General features: G+C 44.1%; 1 protein-coding gene across 1 annotated transcript in view; it reads left to right on the top strand.

The window, feature by feature from the left end:
* Positions 1-22,475, top strand: part of LOC138515847 (sialic acid synthase-like) — a 38,937-nt gene that overhangs the window by 3,116 nt on the left and 13,346 nt on the right. The window contains exons 2-4 of the mRNA XM_069630593.1: positions 11,662-11,877; positions 18,001-18,100; positions 22,221-22,375. Of these exons, the coding sequence (XP_069486694.1) occupies positions 11,662-11,877; positions 18,001-18,100; positions 22,221-22,375 (471 nt within the window). The remainder of the gene's footprint in view (positions 1-11,661; positions 11,878-18,000; positions 18,101-22,220; positions 22,376-22,475) is intronic.

Here is a 22,475-nt window from a genome sequence, read left to right as displayed (position 1 = left end):
TTGCTGCACACATAAATTCATAGCACCACACAGCTATTTAAAAAATGAAAACACCCACACGTTGCTTCTCACCCGGGGACTCTCTGGCAGAGTACAAGGTGCGCACTGCACACTACCCCTTTGTCAGACAGAGTGGTGCCGACTGGTGTAGCACAACATTTGGCAGCTCCCCTGCGAGCCATGCTGTGCCCCCCCCTAAGTTCCTTAACAAAGCACAGGGCACGCCACACCCCAGGCCAGTCTGGAACACCATGTGCGCGCAATGTCTCTGATGATTATGTCGCTGCAGGGAATGCACTACTGCAAGTGAAAGAAGCAAATCTGTTTTTCAATCAAAGCTTAAATCTTTAACGTAACAAAGAAGGGGGCGGTGCCTGGTCCACAAATATACAAGCCACCAGTGGTGGCTGGCGAGTTGTTTTTTTGGAGGGAGTAAATATTAGACACAAGGATGTGATTGCGACTGAGCATAGCGATGGAGGCTGAACTAATGAAAATGGGTTGGGGGCAGTCCCAGGGGGATTCTTCTCTTTCCCCAGAGTAAATGCTTTGTATAATTGGTTAAATTGTGCATTATACAGCACACTTTCTGGGAAAATGTGGGTAAAATGCCCACAATGAGGGTAAAAGACCAACAATCGGTTTTGTAGGGTGTACAATACAATAGATGCAAGACACCAAAAGTGCACTGGACATTTCCCAATGCATTATCATGCCAGTCCCTGCACTATATGCCAGTATAAAAACATTTGTATGATGGCTGTGCCCATACGTTTCTATGCTGGCTCACCAACATATGCTAGTATTCTCACATACAACCATACTTATGTTCACTTTAAGAGATTTTTCTATAGTATCATTACTGGCACTGGGCACCCAAGTGGCTCTGTCAATATATGCCAGTGCTCCTATGTAACTACATACTCCCATTGGTTCGGCCATTAAAAGTGACATGTCACAATAGGAAAACCTGTCCAAACTGGTTCCAATGTAAGCCAGTCTAGACCGTATAGAACACTTATCTTGCTTGATTCATCATGGATGCTCAGTTAATAAAAGCATGCTACAGTGAAGAATATACAGCCACTGTGACCAAAACATCAGTCTAGCGAGGTAACACTAGTTATCATGCTTGCTTTTTTAAAGATACCAAGTAATAAATGTCATGCCACAGTAAGCAATGGCTAGATTGACCAAAACTCCAGTCTAGCCAGGGAATGGCACACATGAACTTGCCTGTGGCAAAAATGCTCCAGTGATCCCCCATCTCCCAGGGCCTTACACACACATGCATCCACTTTCACCCACCGATCACTCACCCATATACCTCCTCTCTCACTCACTCAAACTGGATTCAACAGACATGCACAACCAAACCCCACCCAGAACATTCAGACACATACAACATGTATGCTCATTCACCCATCAGTCACTTACTCACACCTTCTCTTACATGCTCTCATTGCATTCTCTGCACAGGCAGACACCAACACACCCAGGACATTTATAAACACCCATTACATCACTTCTCATTCACCCACCAGTCACTCCGACCTTCTCTTCCATCCACTCATCACATTCTCTACACAGGCACACACCAACCTAGAACATTTAAAATATACATCACATCACATCACATCACTTCTTATTCACCCACCAGTCACTCACACTTTTTCTGACATCCACTCACTGCATGTTCTACAAAGGCCCCCCGCCACCCACCAAGAACATTCAAAAACACATATCACATCGGATCACTTCTCATTCACCCACCAGTCGCTCACGCCTTCTCTTACATCCACTCATTGGATTCAATACACAGGCACACACCCACCCACTCAGAATATTCAAAATGACACATATCAGAGATACAAATATCACTTCTCACTCGCCCACCAGTCACTCACACTTTCTCTTGCATCCACTCATTACATTCTATAGACAGGCAGACACCCACCCGACGAGAACATTCAACATATACTTCACATTCATACTCATTCACCCACCAGTCACTCACACCTTCTCTTCCATCCACTCATTGCATTCTCTACCCAGGCACACAGCCACCCACCAAGAACATTCAAAAACACGCATTACATCATTTCTCATTCATCCACCAGTCACCCACATTTTGTCTTGCATCCGCCCATTACCTTCTCTACACAGGCACAGGCACACCCACACCCACCCGCACACCCACCCACCCAGAACATTCAGAAACACACATTACATCAGTTCTCCTTCACCCGCCAGTCACTCACACATTCACTTACATACACTCATTGCATTCTCTACACAGGCACACAACCAACACACCCACAACACTCAAAAACACACTATCACATTCATACTCATTCACCCACCAGTCACTCGCACACACACATTCTCTTACATCCACTCATTGCCTTCTCCACACAGGCACACATCTATCCATTCATTGCATTCTGTACACAGGCACCCACCCACCAAGAACATTAAAAAAACACACATTACATTACTTCTCATTCACCCACCAGTAACCCACACTTTCTCTTGCATCCGCCCATTACCTTCTCTACACAGGCACACGCACACCCACCCACCCAGAACATTCAAAAACACACATTACATCACTTCTCATTCAACCATTAGTCACTCACACATTCTCTTCCATCCACTCATTGCTTTCTCTACACAGGCACAGATCCACCAACCCAGAACCTTCAAAACACACATTACATCACTTCTCGTCCACCCACCAGTCACTGACACCTTCTCTTACATCCAATCATTGCATTCTCTACACAGGCAAATGCCCACCCTCATAGAACAATCAAAAACACACATCACATAATTTCTCATTCATCCACCAGTCACTCACACCTTCTCTTACACCCATTCATTGCATTCTCCACACAGGCACACACCCACCCACCCAGAACACTCAAAAACACACAATCACATTCATACCTATTCACCCACCAGTCACTCACACACACATTCTCTTACATCCACTCATGGCATTCTCTACACAGGCACACACTCATCCACTCCTTGCATTCTATACACAGGCACACACCCACCCACCCAGAAAATTCAAAAACACACATCACAACACTTCTCATTCGCCCACCAGACACTAAACTTTCTCTTGCTTCCACTCATTACATTCTCTACACAGACACACACCCAACCCACCCACAACACTAAAAAACACAGCATCACATTCATACTCATTCACCCAGCAGTCACTCACACACACATTCTCTTACAACCACTCATTGCATTCTCTACACAGGCACCCGCCCATCCATTCATTGGATTCTCTACACAGGCACACACCCACCCACCCAGAACATTCAAAACACACATCACATCACCTCTCATCCATCCACCAGTCACTCACACCTTCTCTTACATCCACTCATTGCATTCTCCACACAGGCACATACCCACCCACCCAAAACAGTCAAAAACACACAATCACATTCATACCTATTCACCCACCAGTCACGAACAACACACATTCTCTTAAATCCACACATGGCATTCTCTACACAGACACACACCCATCCATTCATTCCATTCTATACACAGGCACACACCCCCACACACAGAACATTCAAAAACACACATTACATCACTTCTCATTCACCCACCAGTCACTCACACCTTCTCTTCCATCCACTCATTGCGTTCTCTACACAGGCGCACAACTACCCACTGAGAGTTTTCAAAACAAACATCACACCACATCACTTCTCATTCACCCACCAGTCACTCACACCTTCTCGTACAGCCACTCATTGCGGTCCCTACACAGGCGCACAACTACCCACTGAGAGCTTTCAAAACAAACATCACACCACATCACTTCTCATTCACCCAACAGTCACTCACACCTTCTCGTACAGCTACTCATTGCATGTACACCAAAGGGAGCAGCTTCAACGTTGCATGCTGCAACATTGAAGCTGCTTACTTTGGTGTATATAAAAGACTGACTGGAATTCTAGAGAGCCTCTGCTGCTCAGGTAGGTACTAGTTATCGCTTCCTCATGGTCCAATCCATTGAGGAAAATGCTACAAAATGCAATATGGTCTCTTCTTCCACCATTCCACATGCACTTAATGTATGCTATGTTACTCTGCTTTTATAATGTGCTAAATCACCAACATAGTAGTTTCAGAGCGTGCCTGATACTTGTCCAAACTTTTATTCTTAGGTCAAGTGACTGCCTCGAGTGGCACCTTGCCCAGTCTGAAGCTCACCAGCAATGCTGCTAGGCGTGGACATCATTGCGCACATGCAATACTATGCCCTCCACCTTAGCTGCTCTTCATGGGTTTGCAGCTGCATTCATTTTTTATTTTTTTCAAGTGATTGGAGCATTCCTCAGTCACGTTATACGGATTTAGATATTAGCCTTGATTCAATTTTATTTAACATAGTCAATCCAAGGCATTTTTCGTACTCAAGCAGACTCTCGTGTACCTTTCATTAGTATCGTAGCAAGGGGGGGTGGGAGGTTACATCGTGGTAGATTTTCATCAAATCCGAACTCGACACATGTTTTAACTGAATTTGGCTGAAAATACGCGTGAAAAGGTGGGTAATCATTATAATGAATACAAGGGGAAGTTGGGTGGAGGACCAATGGCGGTCTCCCCCTGCATATATTTGCGGCCAAATTGAATTAAAGAAAAACAAATTCAACAAATTCGGATTTGAAAAAGAAACCTCATGCCATCACCTAGAACCCTTTCAAGACCCACCCACTTGTTAGTTCAACACTTCAGCCATAACTCAAGTGTTTGTATAGCAAGGGTATCCCCCAAAGATGACTGGTTTAGTTATAGATGCAAACAATCTACCGCTGTCATGACTGGGGCACCCAGCATATGCCTAGAGAAGGGATGGTATGAAGAGGGTTTGATATTAGATCCCACCCCATGTACCCGTGCCATAGCTGGTAAAACCTTGCTTAGTATATCGGTATTGTTTTCTCAATCGGCCAGTGCTTCAAGTTACGAGCTAGGCGTATGATGCAATCCTTCACACAGCTTACTGAAAACATTGAAAGGTAAGTAGTCGTACGTCATACATTTAAAGCATTTTGCCCCAAGAAAGTATTACTATAAAAAAAGTTTTTTTTCCCCCAAATCTTTATATAGTATTTTGGTGAAATTAATAGTATTATCATTTAAACCCCTTTTGCTTTTGCAAATGGTAGAACCCGTTTAAAAAGAGCCACTGGTGTGCAGGTAATTAACATTGTGTCATTAGTGTACAACTCTAAGGGGACACTCTGACGATCACAGACAGGAATAACAGGGGGTAAATCCTTCACGGATATGGATCGGTCCACTCACATGCAGATGAAAAAGTGGGGGCCCCATTACTTCCTGACTTACACTTTTCCCTTTAGCATGTCTACACTTTTCCCCATTCACACCATACCTTATAATAGTGTATGTTTTAGGGTGCAATGTGGTCAATGAGTGCAAAAGAGTGTCAAAGATGCCATTTATTTCATTGCTCACTATAGATACAAGCACTGTCTGTCCTCATCCAAGCCTGGGTTTCAAGGGGCTACTAGAAGCTCAACCTGGTGAGGATTAAATGAACTCTCCTAGGGAATCCCAGCAAGCATGCCCAAATCTAGAAATGGCGGACTGGCAAGATGTTTGATGGATTCCTGCCTCGACTCATACCCGGTGAAACATCTCTCAGCTTCACCATCATCTGTGAATTTTAACTCAAAATCCACATCACAAAGAAGCCCCATGCAGCATGCCATCAGAGTGTGGGACTCCTCCAATTTCCAGCGTTTTAGCCATGCCCTGAGTTTCAGAACACTTGTTTAAACCCTGGTCATCTTCTAACTGGACAGATTCAAGAACTGACTCACAGGATTCACAGATGCTATCTTTGACCAACAGAAAGCTGCTCAGAACAGAATACTGCCCACCCTATCACAGGACCAAGAAAATGCAGCCACCTCACCCCCCCCCCCCCTACCGCACCCCCACCTCATCCTCATCGAACTGCACTGGCAACCCCTTCAAGCATGCTTAATGATCAAGATTGCCCCCATCACCTACAAAGCAGTCACAAAACAAAACCCTACCCAGCTTCATCAAGAAACTCACCATCTCCAGAGGCTAGTGCAACACCAGAAGCCTCAGCATCCCAGACTGGAAACAAAGATCTGCAAAAGAGAAAAGTAGGGGGCAGGGTTTTCCTGATATTCCCTCTGTCTCAGGTGCACAGTAAGATGGCCTCCTCCATCCTGCATTTCATAAAGTACCTGAAAATCCTTTTCTTCAACAAAAACCTCACCAATCACAGATTGTCCCACTCACCCTACAGGGAGTATGCCTCTGTCAACCCCTGACCCCCCCCCATTAGGCCACATCTCACATAGCTATTGTGTCCCCTTATTGTGAGTCAAACAGGAAACCTAGTAACAGCAATTTTAGCTGCAGCATTCAGAGGTCGGAATTATTATCTAAAATGCAACTGTGGACATCATCACAGTGGCTTTGACTTAACCAAGTACTGTGCATGCACTGTTTGATGCAACCTAGAAATCTGTGGTGTGTGCACTGTGACAAGGTCAAAGGAGAGAGGTTAGGGGATGTGTATTGTGACGGCCTGGCGACTGGGGAATGCTTTACTCTACAGAAAGCTGGCCCCAGAGGTGGTATACTGTCAATCCCCCTGGGATTCGATCTCATCCTTAGCCTCACACGTCAAACATCCGATAATGCCCCGAGTCAACCATTGTGGCAGAGAAAGTATAAGGGATGTTTGGGAACACGAGACCTGAACACATGAGAGCATGCCATCTGCAGATTCACAGTTGCAGGCCTCGGTGAAGGTTGTATTGCCACAATCAAATGTCACTTACCAGCTTGGAAAAGGTCTGCAAGCACACCTATCTGACATCAAACCCTGACAGTGCATGCTTACTCAAGGGCAAACAAAGACCCTATGGCCAGAAGTATTCTACAGCAGAGCACACCTACGAAATCACTGAGGCGGGTGGGCGGGCAACCGAAAGGAGGGGTGCTAGAATTCATAATGGGGCATATACATTAAATTGCCTAGGTTTGCAAAGCCACAAGTTGGACCAAGCCACCAGAAATCTCACTTGGCAAAATGATAATTTGACCAAGATCAGTCACAAGGCCCATTCCCAATCTGCACACAGTTGCCACAGATCTCGCACTTACATGACCAATGAAAATCCCTGACTGTGTATAAAAGGTAGGTCAGGCAGAAGGGAAGCGTGTGTGTTCGTTCTCTGTTTGAACGAGAGCAGAGTGGTAGATGGAATTGAAAGTCGGTAGACGTATGAGCAGAGGAAGGGAGATAAAGCAGAGTGGAGGAGACGGCAGAGCAAGTAAGGAATAGAGGGGTTTGGAAAAAAGAGAGAGAAAACAGAAGTAGAGGCGGAGAAGCATACAGACATAGATGGGAGTAGGTGAAAGAGAAACATCAAAGGGGATAGGAAAAGGAAGGATGAGGATCAAGAACATCAGACAGGAGAAATGAGAAAAAGAATGGAATAAGTGAGGAGAGTGTAAGAGAGAGAGAGAGAGAGAGAGAGAGAGAGAGAGATGAAGGGAGATACATTAAAGGAGTTAAAAGGAAATCACCAGCTGACAGGGGGCTTCGAGCGTGCAGATGGAGAACACTGAGAGAAGGAGAAAAGAGAGAAAGAGAGAACCCAATGCAGAGTAAAAACTATGAAACATCAGAGGCCCGAGGGAAAGTAAGATGCTTGGAGAGTGAGAAAGATTGGCAAAGGAGCTAGAAAAATAGCAGCAGATGAACGGTGGAAAAGACCTTAAGAAGGAGAAAAAGACAGCCCTGGAAGGACGGAATAGAAAAGGGAGCCCTTTATGACATGGCCCAGGAGAGTGCTCTTAAGCAGCTGTAGTGGTTCAAGACAAATAACCAAATGTAATCCTGAAATAAGAACACAGTGGAGGTGTCCTTGAGTGAAACCCAAAGTTGAGAGTGTGCCTTTGAGAACAGACCAGTAAGGTAATGGTAGAAGTACCCATTGGCCCAACTGTTTATGTTGTGAATGAGTCTGGGAGGACAAACTATCATCTGATGACCATTGAAACAGCCACGAAGGGGTAGATATGCAAGTCCAATGTCCTAAGGGTGTGCACAAGTATAAGGTAAGACAACTCCTTTAGCAAGGCAGCAGACCCCTGGTATGACGTCGGTGTCACATGCTTTCTGAGGTGTGACATTGTGTTTAGAGTATTTTTGGCATATTTCAGGGAGCTTTCAGTCTGTGTGCTGCATACAAAAACACATGTGCAACCAAGTATTTCTTTATTTTCCTTTTACCACACTTATATTATTAGATAAGGTTATGTAGTTTAGATTCATTTGGATTGTGTAGAGTGAGTTTTGGTAAGTGTAGTTGTTAGTTTATTTATTGAGCAAGAGGACTGCCATGTTAAAAAAACAGCATTACTAAAGACGGTAGATTTTTCCATTCTAAGGTGCCAGGCCGCACTTTGTAGGGATGATTGTTTAATTAAAGGTTTATTTCTGCTTTTGGGTAGAAATCTCCACGTAACCAAGGTCAGGGTGGGAAGGGGTGTCGAACTGTTTCCAGTTCATTGTTTTGAGGGAGAAAGTTCTCAGGGGCCTGAAACGAGACTCGCGACAGCAGATGCCTTCCCAGACACAGTGAGACACACAAGAAAGCCTACACAATAGCATTGCCAAATTAAAGAACTAGGATGTGAGCACAGTGCTCACAATGACAGCAGGGGATTTGGTTTGGGTGGTAAACGTGCCTTGCTGTAACTAATAAATAGAAGAAATTAACTTCCAGGAGAAAGGCCACATGCATGTTTTTTCATACCTCTATTCATCTTGAGAAGAGAACTAGAAGGTCAGATCCAGAGTTGGCAACATGTATCGAGACAAGAGGCAAGGAGGCCAAAGGGCCAATTACAAGGAAGGGATTGTGGTGTTCCATGGGATACAACAAAGTTTTGACTTCACGGATTTCCACTCACTATACGATTCATCCATCTCCGTGGGATGATACAGCCCAAGTTGCCTCAGGAGTCACTGTCCAATTAAGGCAGAGCTTTTTAATCAAATGCACCATGAAGAGTACCAACGGATTGGCAAAGTGGCATTTTGGGCTGGCTATGACATTATGCCACGTTTGAGGCGTGGTATTTGTAATGGTCACGAAAAAAAGGAACCTCCCAATCATAATATTTATTGTATGGTGTTCTTTAAGGGCTTGAAGACTAGTAGCCAATTGAAATGCTAGGATTATAATTAATGTTGCATTTTGGAGAAAATTTAAATTTTGCAGTTTTCCGCCTTAAATACTGTAGCCCGGAATAGGCGTGTTGAGATGTTTTCCAGTTCAGTTCCATGAGGCTGTCAGCTTCTTCCGGACGTATTTGAAAATAAAAAGCTGTTTTCTCTTGCACTCCATTTTTGATTACTTTCGTATTATTTTCTAGATTACATTGGGCAACTGCACCTTTCCAAAAGACACAGGGCCTCATCAGAAGTTTGTTAGTGGCGCTGCGGTAATAGTGCTGCAAATGGGTGGAAAGTGGCAAGATGTACCTCCAGCTCAAAGCTGGAATTAAATGTGCTACTTTCGGCCCAAACTCGAGAAGGAGTAATGCGGTGGTAGTAGCATTAATGCTGCATTTTTACCGCACCACCCAACCCCTGATGAGGCCCACAGAGTCAATAAAGATGTGCACAGGACACTATACACTCCCAAATACTGTGAGGGTCTCTTTCAGCTCCCGGAAAGGAGTCCTTGAACTAAAGGAGAGAGGGAAGGACTGGACAACAAGGACATTAAGGATCGGGTTGGGTGCTGGACTGGTTGAATACTGTTTATAACATTTTCCCATATGTGACAATAATAAACTACATAGAGAACATCAGGTTGGTGTCATGACCCCTTTTGTCGTCTGAACTCCCCAACCCCTTCCACCCCACCAGCACTGCACCTAAGTATATGCAACACTCTCTGTGCTCCTCTGGCATGAGAACCTCATGAGCAGCTGCCTCACTGGATTGTGCCGGGGCAGTTTCCACATCATCTGAAGGAATAAAGGGGCACCCATCTCCTTCTGCGTTTAAAGTGCAGGTGGGTTGAGTCTTCCACCAGACACTGCTCCTCCAGTGCATGGCCTGGACTGCTTTGGCCTGCATTCCTTCAGTGCTGCCTTAGTCTTCCCATATCACCATTTAGTGCAGTTTTCTGGCTGCCAGGTCCTAAGCAGCAAAAAACTAACTTTCATAGATAGTCACACTAGAGCAAATGGAACAGCAACCCTTTGGCTAACTTGCTGTTACGTTGGCGTATATGTTAGCAGTGGCCAGTCCGTAGTCTTTCAGTATGCATAAAAGTGATTTGTCAGATGTAATTTAAAGTTTTCTTTCACATGCAATGGAAATATAAACAGGCTGGACTTAAATGATATGATATGATATAAGTAATTTATAAGGCACCTGTACACAAGTGTTTCTAGGCGTGACAAGACAAGGTAGGGAGGTCAGAAGGAGGACAGAACGATGATCTTACTAGGCCTTGTGTCATTCAGATTGTGCAAGTGCAGGGGGAGGGACGAGGGACAAGTGCCAAGGGATTTGGGGGGTAGAGGAGTGTGCAAAGGAACACATAAGTGCTGACAAGAAGTGGCTCATAAGTGCAAGGATTCAGCGGACTGCAGGGTTGCAGATACAGTCCCTAAGTGGTTGGGGGCCCAGAGGCAGTGCAGGGGCAATTGGTCGCGCAGGAGACTTTTCCCGTAAATTCAGTGGGTGGCCAGGTAGCCAGTTTGTGCATCAGATGGGGGCATCTGCAAGGGAGAGGGAAGAGCAAAAGTCAAAGTGAAAAGGAAAGTCTTGAGTTGCTTCCAGAATCAGAGTTGGTCCTGCTCAAGTTTGAGAGGGACAGGGAGGCTGTTCCAGAGGGAGGCCCAAGCCGAGGACAGAGATCAACCCCCACTCCCTGTCTGGAGAAGCGACTGGCCCTCAGAGAGTTGGAGGTGGATGAGCGGAGGGCTCGAGAAGGAAGAGAAAGTTGAATGTAGTGCGGTCGCCAGTTGAGCACATTCTAGTATGCATATTCGAGGGTGAGTAGACAGTGACAATTTATTGTTAACGTATTGTCATCCAAAGCAATACATTAAATAAATTGTCACTCTGCCTACTAACCCACGAATATGCAGACTACAATGTGCTCAAGAATGAATATCTTTAGTGCTACAGCGCTTTTTGTAAATATGTCTTTTTTTGTGTTAGTGTAAATAAAACCTTTCTTTGATATTCCTGTATCTCAAGGTGTTTTGTCATTTGAGCTAGCAGCTACCTAGCTCCGCTGCAATTGTGTGACCCTATGTCACGCCTTTGGTTAGGGTAGCTTTGACTATATCTCTCTCTCTTGATGTCATTTGCCAGAACATATTTGCACAGTGCAGATTTGCGCTACTTTTTTTGAATTGGTTGCTTCGCTCTTATTTTCACATATATGCTGTTGGTGTTGCAAATGCTGTTACGGTGTCAGAGCACACTGTTAGATGCAGGTGCATAGTCAACTTCAGCTTGTCTTTCAAGCTACATTATTGTATGTAAACAAATATTGTTTTTTTCCTCAGGATTGCGGTGCAGATTGTGCCAAGTTTCAGAAGAGTGAGCTGGAACACCGATTCATCAAGCGGGCCTTAGACAGACCGTACACGTCCAAGCACTCATGGGGAGAGACATACGGGGACCACAAGCGCCACCTGGAATTCAGCCACGATCAGTACAGGGAGCTGCAGCGATATGCTACGGAAATTGGCATTTTCTTCACAGCCTCTGGAATGGATGAGGTGAGACAACATGATTGTACGCAGGGCAGTTTCCAGTCAATAATGTGCCTGTGGCGAAATACACACGAGGCTTCAATCCCAGAACCATTCCATCGCAGTGACGTCCAGGCCTGCCGTTTTCCTTTATGTTATGGGTTTTATAGTCACTGATTTTTTTTTTTTAAAAATGTATCTTTATTGGAATTCATCCAAAAATATTTTTTAATATCCCCCTCTTCCTCTTGCCTCCACCCACACTTGAGGAACCGCATATCCGCACTCTGCATCGCCTGGAGCATTATAGTTTATGTCCATTGAAACACTGGAGCATTCAGCGAGTCACACAATGTCCAGCACCTGTGCATTTTGTGGGCACCATAGTTGTACACAGTCATTTATTTTTACATGGCGTAATCCAGGACTATGCGTCCCAAACTACTGGGACTGGACTACTTTCCCCTAAGTGGACTCGGGTAGGTTTGGAAGTGTGTGAAATCTCTGCACTGCAATCCCCACCCAAACTCATTTAATTCTCTTGATTTAAATGCAGTTTTATTGACTTGTACTCAAAAGTGATAAATACAGTTTTTTTTTAAAACTGTAATTTGGTTAGATAACAAACCAGCAAATAAATATAAAACACATCAGTATTTCATTATCAGTAGAAAGTACTGATTCATTTTCACAATTCATAGCAAAATAAATAGTCATGCAAACAAGGAATCCATGAACGTGCTAAACATGCATAAACCAGCACTCTGTCAAGTGATAAATAGGCACGAGCAGACAACAAGGAATCCATGAAAGTGCTAAACATGCATAAAACAGCACTCTGTCAAGTGATAAATAGGCACGAGCAGACAACAAGGAATCCATGAAAGTGCTAAACATGCATAAAACAGCACTCTGTCAAGTGATAAATAGGCACGAGCAGACAACAAGGAATCCATGAAAGTGCTAGACAGGCATAAAACAGCACTCTGTCAAGTGATAAATAGGCACGAGCAGACAACAAGGAATCCATGAAAGTGCTAGACAGGCATAAAACAGCACTCTGTCAAGTGATAAATAGGCACGAGCAGACAACACATTTACAAACAGTTATTCATTCTCATTGCCTCATGTTTATGCGACTGTCTAAATGAAGAGCAGCCTCCCAGATGTTGCTGGCACAGAAGCATCCATTGCTGCTGCGCAATCTATCATTCCAAACTGGTATCAGATAATAAACAATGTCCACATACATAATGTCGCCAGGAAAAGCCATTGGGACATTATGTATGGTGACATTATGTATGGGGACGGGTTGTGGGGATGTCCCCTGCTCCCATTTATAATTTTAAAAAAGGGGGCTGCGGGGGTATCCCCCACATGTTCAATGTCATATTGTCTCTGCAAAAAACTGTGACTTTTGGTCAAGGGACATTTTTGCGGGGACATTATTACATGGCACCTCCAAACCTTTGAGACAGCAATTGGGAATGAAATCACTCCGAGAAAAAGACATCTTTCAAGTCTGTATGCATTGTTAAGCTACACATATAGTGCTTAACATGCCACGTATGCGCTATTTCAAATGCTCCAGGAGAAGAATGGAGTGGGGTGGGGTAATTAAAGTGAGGGGGCGAGTTAGGGGGCAGGTTCGTGTGGCTTATGAACACCTCGAAGCTACTTGGAACCACTTCAGTGGAAGAGGGGAGCTAAATATGTATGTTACGGGGTGATCAAGTCATCCTGTCATATGATGTGTTTGGAACAAAGCAAGAAACTGCACATTATGACAATATCTGTCAAATGGTCTGAATCCATGGACATTTTAGGCACAACTTGCACTACGGTCAAAATACAGAGTACATTATACCAATATCTGTACCTGGGTATATGATGGCAGTAGCTGCTTAATGGAATTAGTACCTGGGCATATAATGGCAACTTCTACCAAATATTGGCAATTACTGGCATACAATGTGAGCACATGGGCGAATTATCCAAATGCCTAGCACACTGTGTGCGTTTCTGCTTCTGATGCCAAAGGCTGGCAGACTGTTTGATTGCCTGTCAATGATGCCAGTATCTTGCGTTATGGTGGCAATTCCTGTAATATCACGCGAGCATGTGATCATATGAAAACATCTGGCAAATGATGGAAATCTGGGCATGTGATTGTATCATTGGGGACATCGTGTCGATACCTGGGCGTGTTATGTAAATAAATAGAATAAAGGAAACATGTCCAATATCCAGTAGGCAAAACTGTTGTCTTTGTTAATATGTGTTCTACCTGTGCACAAAGATAGCGCACACGCAGGATATTGCATGTGGACACCAGGAACACGGCAGTTATCGTCTTAAACGCAACCCCCAGAGTCTTCAATCTTCAGTCCGCTCTAACACATTACCCTCCATTTTTTTGCATCTTCCAGCCGTATGCATACAACCTGAAGAGCAGCAACACATATACTGAGTTAAAAGGTTTTTGCCATATTTGTGCAATGTTTTTTTTGTTTGTTCCCCCTATGTGCGAGTAAACATGACCGTGGGGCACCAGTTTTCGAGTCACAGACTTTGATTTAGCCCATTGATGCATTCTGGTAGCTGTGTACTCTCGTTGGTTTCAATTAGATTAAAGTACCAGAACATGATTTACAAAACACACCTCAGGTTTGGAATAGTGGGGTCCCTGCGACACAAAGACATTCATTCTTTCACCCGATAACACCAAACACAGGGACATGAGCTGAACAACCTGCTACCGGACCAGCCATCAATGCTAATTCACCGTTTCCTCATATATCATGTCTTAAACTAGCCGGTTACTTCTGTATTCCACCCTCGCCAACCCTCCACCCCAACCCAATTTAATCCATGCAGTATCTGCCCTCCTTCAAGCACCAAAAACTCAATTCCCTTTAAGCTCTCCCTGTGCTCTATCCTGGCAGTCCCTGGAGCAATTGTCACTGTTGGCCAATATGTTTAGTTCCCCAAAGAACAGCCACACTGTTAGAGACGTGAGTCATCTAAATAACTTGAACATTTCAGTTAAAGCATTGCCTGAATCCTGGTGGTGAAATTTGCATGGGCAGAGCAGGCTTCTGCTTCCTGCCACATTCCCGTTGCTGCCGCTGCCCGTTAACAATTTTTTAATTTTTTTTTATTGTGCATTTAGACAATTAACCTACTTTTTACACATAAATTAGACAACATTTCATATGCAAATTTCTTTAGAGGAAAATATACATGAAATGAGAAAATATCTCTATTTACATGTTAAAACAAACAACACTCATTAGGTATGTCTTTATCACAATGTGATCATACCTAATTCATTTAAAATTTTAATAACTTCAATTGATAAAGTTAGTTCATGTCCTGCTATCATACGTTCCCAGAAGCGATCCGTGTTCAACCATGCATTGTAGTCCACCCATTTTCCTAGCCATGTTTTACATAAATCTTCTGTTCCTTTGCAGGATATAAGGACAGACGTAATGATTGTGTCTCGCGGTCGTCACATAAATTGCACTTTTCTAGAGCTGAAAGCCCCTCTCGAGCAGACAGGAAGAGCTCACCAGTTTTAATAAGATCTAGTCTCATTCTTAGAAATTCACTAATACATTTAGAGTCTGGAAATCGGACCAAATACTTTGGTAGATGAAGCTTCGGTTTACCGAAAGCTGAGAGGGATGTGTATATGTTATAACTTCTCATTTGTGTGATAGTCTTGATCCAGTCTCCTCGGGATACGTCTGACTTTACTTCCTCTGGCTTATCTACCAAGTTAGTTGTACTAGCATCACATTCATCCAGAAAGTACAGTACATGTTTGTTTAGTTGTATTAGGTAACTATTTTGACCATTGGTGAACAATCAACAAAAACAAAACACGCTCTCTCTTGTGTCTCCTCACATCTGTAACCAGAAGACCACCACCCGGGTCGCCCGGCTTTAGAACTGACCCTGATTGTACTTACATGCTCTGGACCATAAACTATGGTGTCAGTTGTGTCCTCTTTAATTTTTTGGGTGTATTGTTCCAGCTCATGCGGTAAACGGTGCATTGACACAAAACACTAATCATCCAATATTGTTATGCTCCAGAAGAGCTTTTTGTACGTAACTGCACTGTTCTGAAACTTTTTTTTCATAATCATTATTCAATTAATTCACCATCATGTGTTCAAGTGTTGTATAACACTGTCCTATAAGACAATAACAATGTCCTCAGAAGAAGCAAAAAGCAAGCATTTAAGCTGATTTGCATACCCACAGTGCATTGTAGCGTGGCTCTGATCTGAAGGCGAACTTTCAGTGATAACTACTAGATCACCTATTCATGTCTTTTTTTTTGTAAACTGAAACTGCTTATTCTATCACATTGCAGGTGGGATGTTTTTGACTTGTTTTGTTCAAACCCCCATAAGATTGATGGTAAATGGCAAGCATTCCCCAGTGGTTTAATCTCAAAGTGTCGACCCACATGACACAGACAATCCCCAATGAGAGTGAAATAGATAGTTGACTGCTTCTTGTCGCATTCTTGAGAATTGTCAGTCTTGGGTTGATAACCGTATGTATAAAATAGCACTGCCCTATCAGGCAATGGCAATATCATCTTATGAAACACACATCAAGCTATTCAGCTGGTTTGTATACACATATTCAATGTCTGTGTGGCTCTGATTTGGAGGTTAACTTTCACTGGTAGCTACTTGGGGGCCTATTGATCCTGAATGGCAAACAAACGTACCCCTGAGATTTAATTTCAAGGATGCTTACATACATCACACGGACAATCCCCAATGAGGGTGAACTGCGTATGTGGTTGATTTGTGTATCCTTGAGAGCTCTTCGGTCTGGGTTGATAAAGCTATGTATACAATATCACTGCCCTTGAATACAATGCCTCCTTCCTTAGGTGTAGAGGAAAGCAAGCTAGTTTTCCTACCTAACCTATACACCCATAGAGCACAGCTGTGCAATCCTGATCTGGGCGTGAAATTCCAGTGACAGGCTAAGTGATGCAACACATGTGTGCATTTTTTGCTGAAATATCTTATACTGCTATAACCATGGTCTGCAAACTCTGGCTCCACAGATGTGTTGTACTACAACTGTTTTCAGTCCGTCCCAGCATAGTCAATGTTGTGGCATCATGGGAGTAATAGTCCAAGACATCTGGAGAGGCAATTGTGGCAGAACACTGTGCTACAACATGGCAGGTTCTTTTCTTGCTTGTTTTGAAATACATCAAAAGGATGATGGTGACTTGTAAAGATGCCCCAATGCTTTCATCTCACTGATGTCACCCTCTAGCGCACTGAGCACTGTGAGGCGGATACCTGTATGTGGTTGCTTGTTGCCTCCTTGAGAGCCGTCAGTAGCCTCTCGGAAGTGCGGCATCAGACGCGGAACTGCCCCAATGTGCTGTGTTGAGGGGGGATGTGCCTGTAGATTGGATCCGAAGGAACCAGGAATCTTCCCTGCAGGGTCTTGCTGCTGCTGGATGGATTCCATTCGATCTTCAGGATTGTCTGGAGAAGGCGGCCAGCTTGCACTCTTTTTTTTGTTGCAAAGATGGCTAAAGCTCTACCAGTGCTGCATGACCAAGCACATATTGTAGGGACATTCAAAACATTTTGGATATGTTTTTTTTCTCCACGAATGTGTTGAACATCTTCATAGAAGAACCACGTTTTTACTCAACATAATTCTCCAGTCCTATGCAAAGAAGGATAGACATGGTACATCACTGTAGATCATTTTGTAATCTGAACCCAAAGCCTAAACCGGTGTCTTCCGTCGTAGGACTAATCCCAACTTTGTACAGAAACAGTATTTCACTGGGATATTGATACAGCAGTAGCTAATGTTAGCAATTCATTATAACAATCATTTTAAACATATCCGGGCATTAGGTAATGGATCATTTTCAATCCCTAATATTGACTCGCCAAAAGATACTCCACCTAAATTGTCCTTTAAGAAAGTTGGGTTTACTACTTTAACACTCTCATTTCAATTTCATGCCGAGAAAAGATAACCCACTTGTATGAACCTCTTTCCGAAGCCTAACCTATGACTTGTCTAGTTCTGAGTTTGCCTGAATCACTTTACACCTGTGCACACTCTCCATTTCTTTTACAGATGGCAGTCGAGTTTCTACATGAAATAGGAGTTCCATTTTTTAAAGTGGCCTCTGCAGACGCAAGCAATTTCCCGTACCTGGAAAAGACTGCCAGGAAAGGTACGTTTGGTTCTGTTGTCTATATATTTCCCAAATTGCCGGGGCAGCAATAGTAACTGTATACCTAAAGTGGCTCAAAATGACTGCATGCCATCTTCCGACCCATTTATGTCCGCATTATGCAAATAGTATGTACTAACATCCCTGCAGGTGATGGGAGTTCCCCTGGCGGCCCTTGACATCCCATTACATAAGGCCGGCAATGCTTGGCTGAGTCAGCCATCTTCTTCCGATGCCGCTGGCAAATGGAGCGCAGGCAGGATCAGATTCGCACGAGGCCATTCCCAATGCAAACAGGTCTTATCCGCAGGCTCGGCCGGCTCGGCATGGCAATTTAAAACTGTTTATTTCAAGGCAACGCTTCACTAATGGAACCGTTTCTCTGCAGGTGCATCCATGCAATGTGGGATGATTACACAGGACCCCCTTAACCACTTGGGGAGGAGGCGACAGATGCCAACTCCAGGGGAGGCACCACATATCCCCCTGCTGTCAGGAGGAGACATGCACGCCTAACGGTCCAGTAGCCTCCCATGATACCATGGTGGGGGCATAGGGGAGTGAGCTGTTTGCTATAGGCAGACTGGATCCATCGCGTCCTGTATGACCAAAGCAACCAAATAACACAGGCGGGAATGATGTCTTTTTTCAGCAGTTCAGATATACACACCTCGGGTGGATAGTCCATCATAGCCGAGATGCACTTGTTGTCTTATGGTGTAATGAATACCATTGGGGTGGCTTTGTGCCCCATTTTCTAGAATGTCACAATTTGTTTCTTTCTTTCTTTCCCATGAAATGCCGACCCTTTTTATGGATTATTTGGGAAAGGATGGTGAGAGGGTAAGCATCAGAGATACCACTTTGTTCACCCCTTGACAATATCCCCATTCAAAAAGAGGTTTTCCCATATTTAAGGGAAACTCGCAGTTCAATCTTGCAGAGGAAAATCACTCAAAACAACTTTTGAGGAATGTTTACCTCCACAACTGGCTGACCGTGGGGAGAGGGGGATGAAAATAGGAGGATTTTCACTGTGATTATGCAACTTGTTATATGATATGATTGGATATTTCTAAGTGTGGACCCCGGGATCGAACCTGTGTTGCTCTGTGTCGTTTTGCTTACAAGGCGAGCACGTTGGCCCTAAACTATCCTCTCGAGATATGACTGTATTTACCACTAGTATTATTCCCGGTGAATACCACCAGAAGCATCTATGTTTATCCGTGTAATGGAGTAGGTGCTAGAAACAGGCAGTATTTTGTAAATACTGCTCATTTGATCTGTATCCCCCATGTTGAAATGAGACCTTTAATCCAGCTAAAATCAACGCCTCTAGCACACAGACGTATCACGTGTTAGGCAGAATCCTGTGCAGTTCCCTTGGGGAACACTGCAAAAAAGATTAAGACTACAGGAGTAAGCAGTAAACCCAATTGGTAGCAGTCTGCACCACCCAGATTTACCTGGTAGCTGTGGCTGAGCAGTCAGACGTCTCTCAAGAAGAGTAGGGCAGTATACAGAGCATACACAGTAGGGCCAAAACACAGCAGAGCAAACAAACACTGACCAGAGCTTTCTATAAAAAGTATATAGTTATTTATTTAAAACACACTTTAGGTAATACACTAGCACTCTCAATGAAAAGTAATCTAAAACACAGTCACACCTCCCTTGATAACTATCAGAAAAGTCAGGGTTAAAGCACAACTATTTGTTAAGACAGAAGTGAGCGCTTAACCTAGATGGCACTCCAATAGTTTAGGTTAAAAAGGGAGAGAAAAGGCAGAGCATCAAATAAAACAGTTCCCAATACTTTTAAGAGTTCAGAGCAAGGGGAGACATGCAGGTTATACTGTAGAACCAAAGTTCATAGGCCAGGCCCACTTTAAATGGAGCAAAGCAAAATGTGCCCAGGATCACATGGTTTAAAGTGCACTGAAAGTCTTTGCAGAGTGTTCAAAAGAGGTTGGGATGAGTCAACAGATATAGTTAGAAGGCCTGGAGCCAACCCAGTATAGAAGCCAAGGATTTAAGGGTCACCTTTAGCAATCTGTAGAAAGGGGAGTCCAGGCAGGACACAGTACCTTAAAGAGAAAGGAAGCTCCATCGGGGGCAGTTGTTCCTGGCAGTGGTTGAAGTTCGTTGTTCCGATCAGGGGAAGAGAGGATCTCGTCGAGCAGGAAACTTGGAGTCGTTGCACTGCAGAGGGATGAAACCAGCCGCGGAGTTCCCGATTAAAAGGTGCGGTCCCTTTTATTGCTGTCTTTGGAAGGCGAAAAGGGTGAACTAGTTGGTCCCACCAGCTCGGAGGAAGAAGACTCGTCCAGCAGAAGATCTTCTCTTGTCGTCGAGAAAGTGGTGAGGTAGCTGCAGCAGGGCTTCCCCGGTGGTGTCGTCGTTGCAGATGGCTCAGCTTTGTCCCTCTTTGGATTCTTAGGTCCTGTGGTGACTTCTGAAGTTGCAGAAAAACCCCCATTCATCAGCTTAGCTGTCAATCACACATGCTAAGTGGTGAGCCTTGCGGCTCACCACTGGGCCAATCAGAGTAGAGTGTGACTTGGGTTGCTAAGGCAATGCAGTCCAGGGTGCCAATTCCCCCCTCCACCCTTCCTGTGGAACCCAGACAGAGTGGCACCACTTGGAGGGCTTCAGTGGAGAAGCCCGCCAAAATAGTGGAACAAAGGGCTCAACCTTGGTCAGAGCAGAGACGGACACAAACACCATTTTAGAATCGAGTTCTGGCAAAAAGACCCAACCGGTGATTTAATATTAAATAAATAAACCAGCGGTATCTTTAACATTGCACCAAAAAGTGGTGCGTTTAAAATGAATGGGAAAATCCCATAGAGAATATTCCGGTGGAATATTTAGCGTGGTAACCACTGCCACCAGCCAGAAACTCGACGAGGGGGGACGGGACAGTGCCCCCTCGAAAACAGAACCAGGGGCAATCGAATTACCCCTTACCAGTACTTCCACAATATGATGGTTTGTACTGGTTCTGTTCACAATTTTTGGACTAGTAAAGCCAATGGCGACTTTACATGCCCTGGGAGAACGTAGTCAGTCCCAGGGTATGGAGTCTATGTTTAGGGGTCACTCTCACACCCCTGTGGTACTGCACTGAGGGTGCTGTGTACCACACACAGAAAAACAGATGATACCCTATGGAGTAAAAAGAAACCCCATAGCCCATAAGCACATAACAAGTCAAAGACATACCTCAAATCATGCCTAAGAAAGGGAGTAAAAGAGTCTCACTCTTAGCAGGAGAAAAAAACAAACCCCAAAAATCCAGCAAAGCTGCTGGGGGACTCACTAGGTTTGGGAAATTAGCCTTTTAAGAGAATTCTCCCTAACATCACCCTAGTGAGATGGCGTCATTGTCAGAGTCGACAGATGCTAGCAAGTGTAAAGGGAACTATGCCAGGCCTCCTTGCTGTCTATACCCTTTGGTGATCCACTACAAAAAGGGGTGATACGGATCCTGGGAGGGATCTATATTCAAGCTCTGTGTGATACAATCATGCAAATGGATTATTATGATTCTTACTAGAGGTTTGGCAGGGTAAGGGGACATACACCTGAAGTCAATGGCTCGCTGTGTCCTCCAGCTGTAGCAGGGCTTCGGCACACTGTCCTTGAGGCACATCATCCCTAGCAGTCAGATACAAATGCAAAGGCTCACACATAAAAAATATAAAAACGGAGTGAAACAACAGGGGCCTTTGCCAAAGCTTTACAGAGAAAGGGTAACATTGCAGCCAGGAAAGGTGCTACACGTTCCATGAATCAGGCCCTTAGTCACTTCACAAAGCAGTTAAAAGAAGTAAGAGTGACAAGGACAAACAACTGGCAAGTCAGAAGCAAGTCATAGTTCTAATTGTTTTTGTTTTCAAGGGAAACAAAAAATATGACGCTTTGGAGACAATGTTGTATTATGTCAAAAGAGATGTGTGTACATGTTATAGGTACAACAGCAAAAATAGTTATTTACTTATTTTGTAATATTACATATAGTACTGAAACTACTTCTTGGATGTTTATGTAAGCCTACTATTTGCACATAATTGCTGAACCACAAACACATGTTTGAATTGTGAACTTTACGCAGGGCGCCCAATGGTGATTTCCGGTGGCATGCAGTCAATGGACACCATGCATCGAGTTTATGAGATTGTGAAACCTATCAATCCGAATTTCTGCATCCTCCAGTGCACCAGCGCATACCCCCTGGATCCGGAGCACGTAAACCTCCGGGTGATCAAGGTGAGTGAGTTCACTACGCTGCATGATCCACAGATGCCTAGCACGGCACATGGATTGTTGCCATCATGAGAAACAGAGTTCCCACAATAAGCATGGACGG

Source organism: Ambystoma mexicanum, chromosome 6q (genome assembly GCF_040938575.1).
Source record: "Ambystoma mexicanum isolate Mex_15411 chromosome 6q, UKY_AmexF1_1, whole genome shotgun sequence".
NCBI classification, from domain to species: Eukaryota; Metazoa; Chordata; class Amphibia; order Caudata; family Ambystomatidae; genus Ambystoma; species Ambystoma mexicanum.
This window is presented reverse-complemented; position numbering and strand designations above follow the sequence as displayed.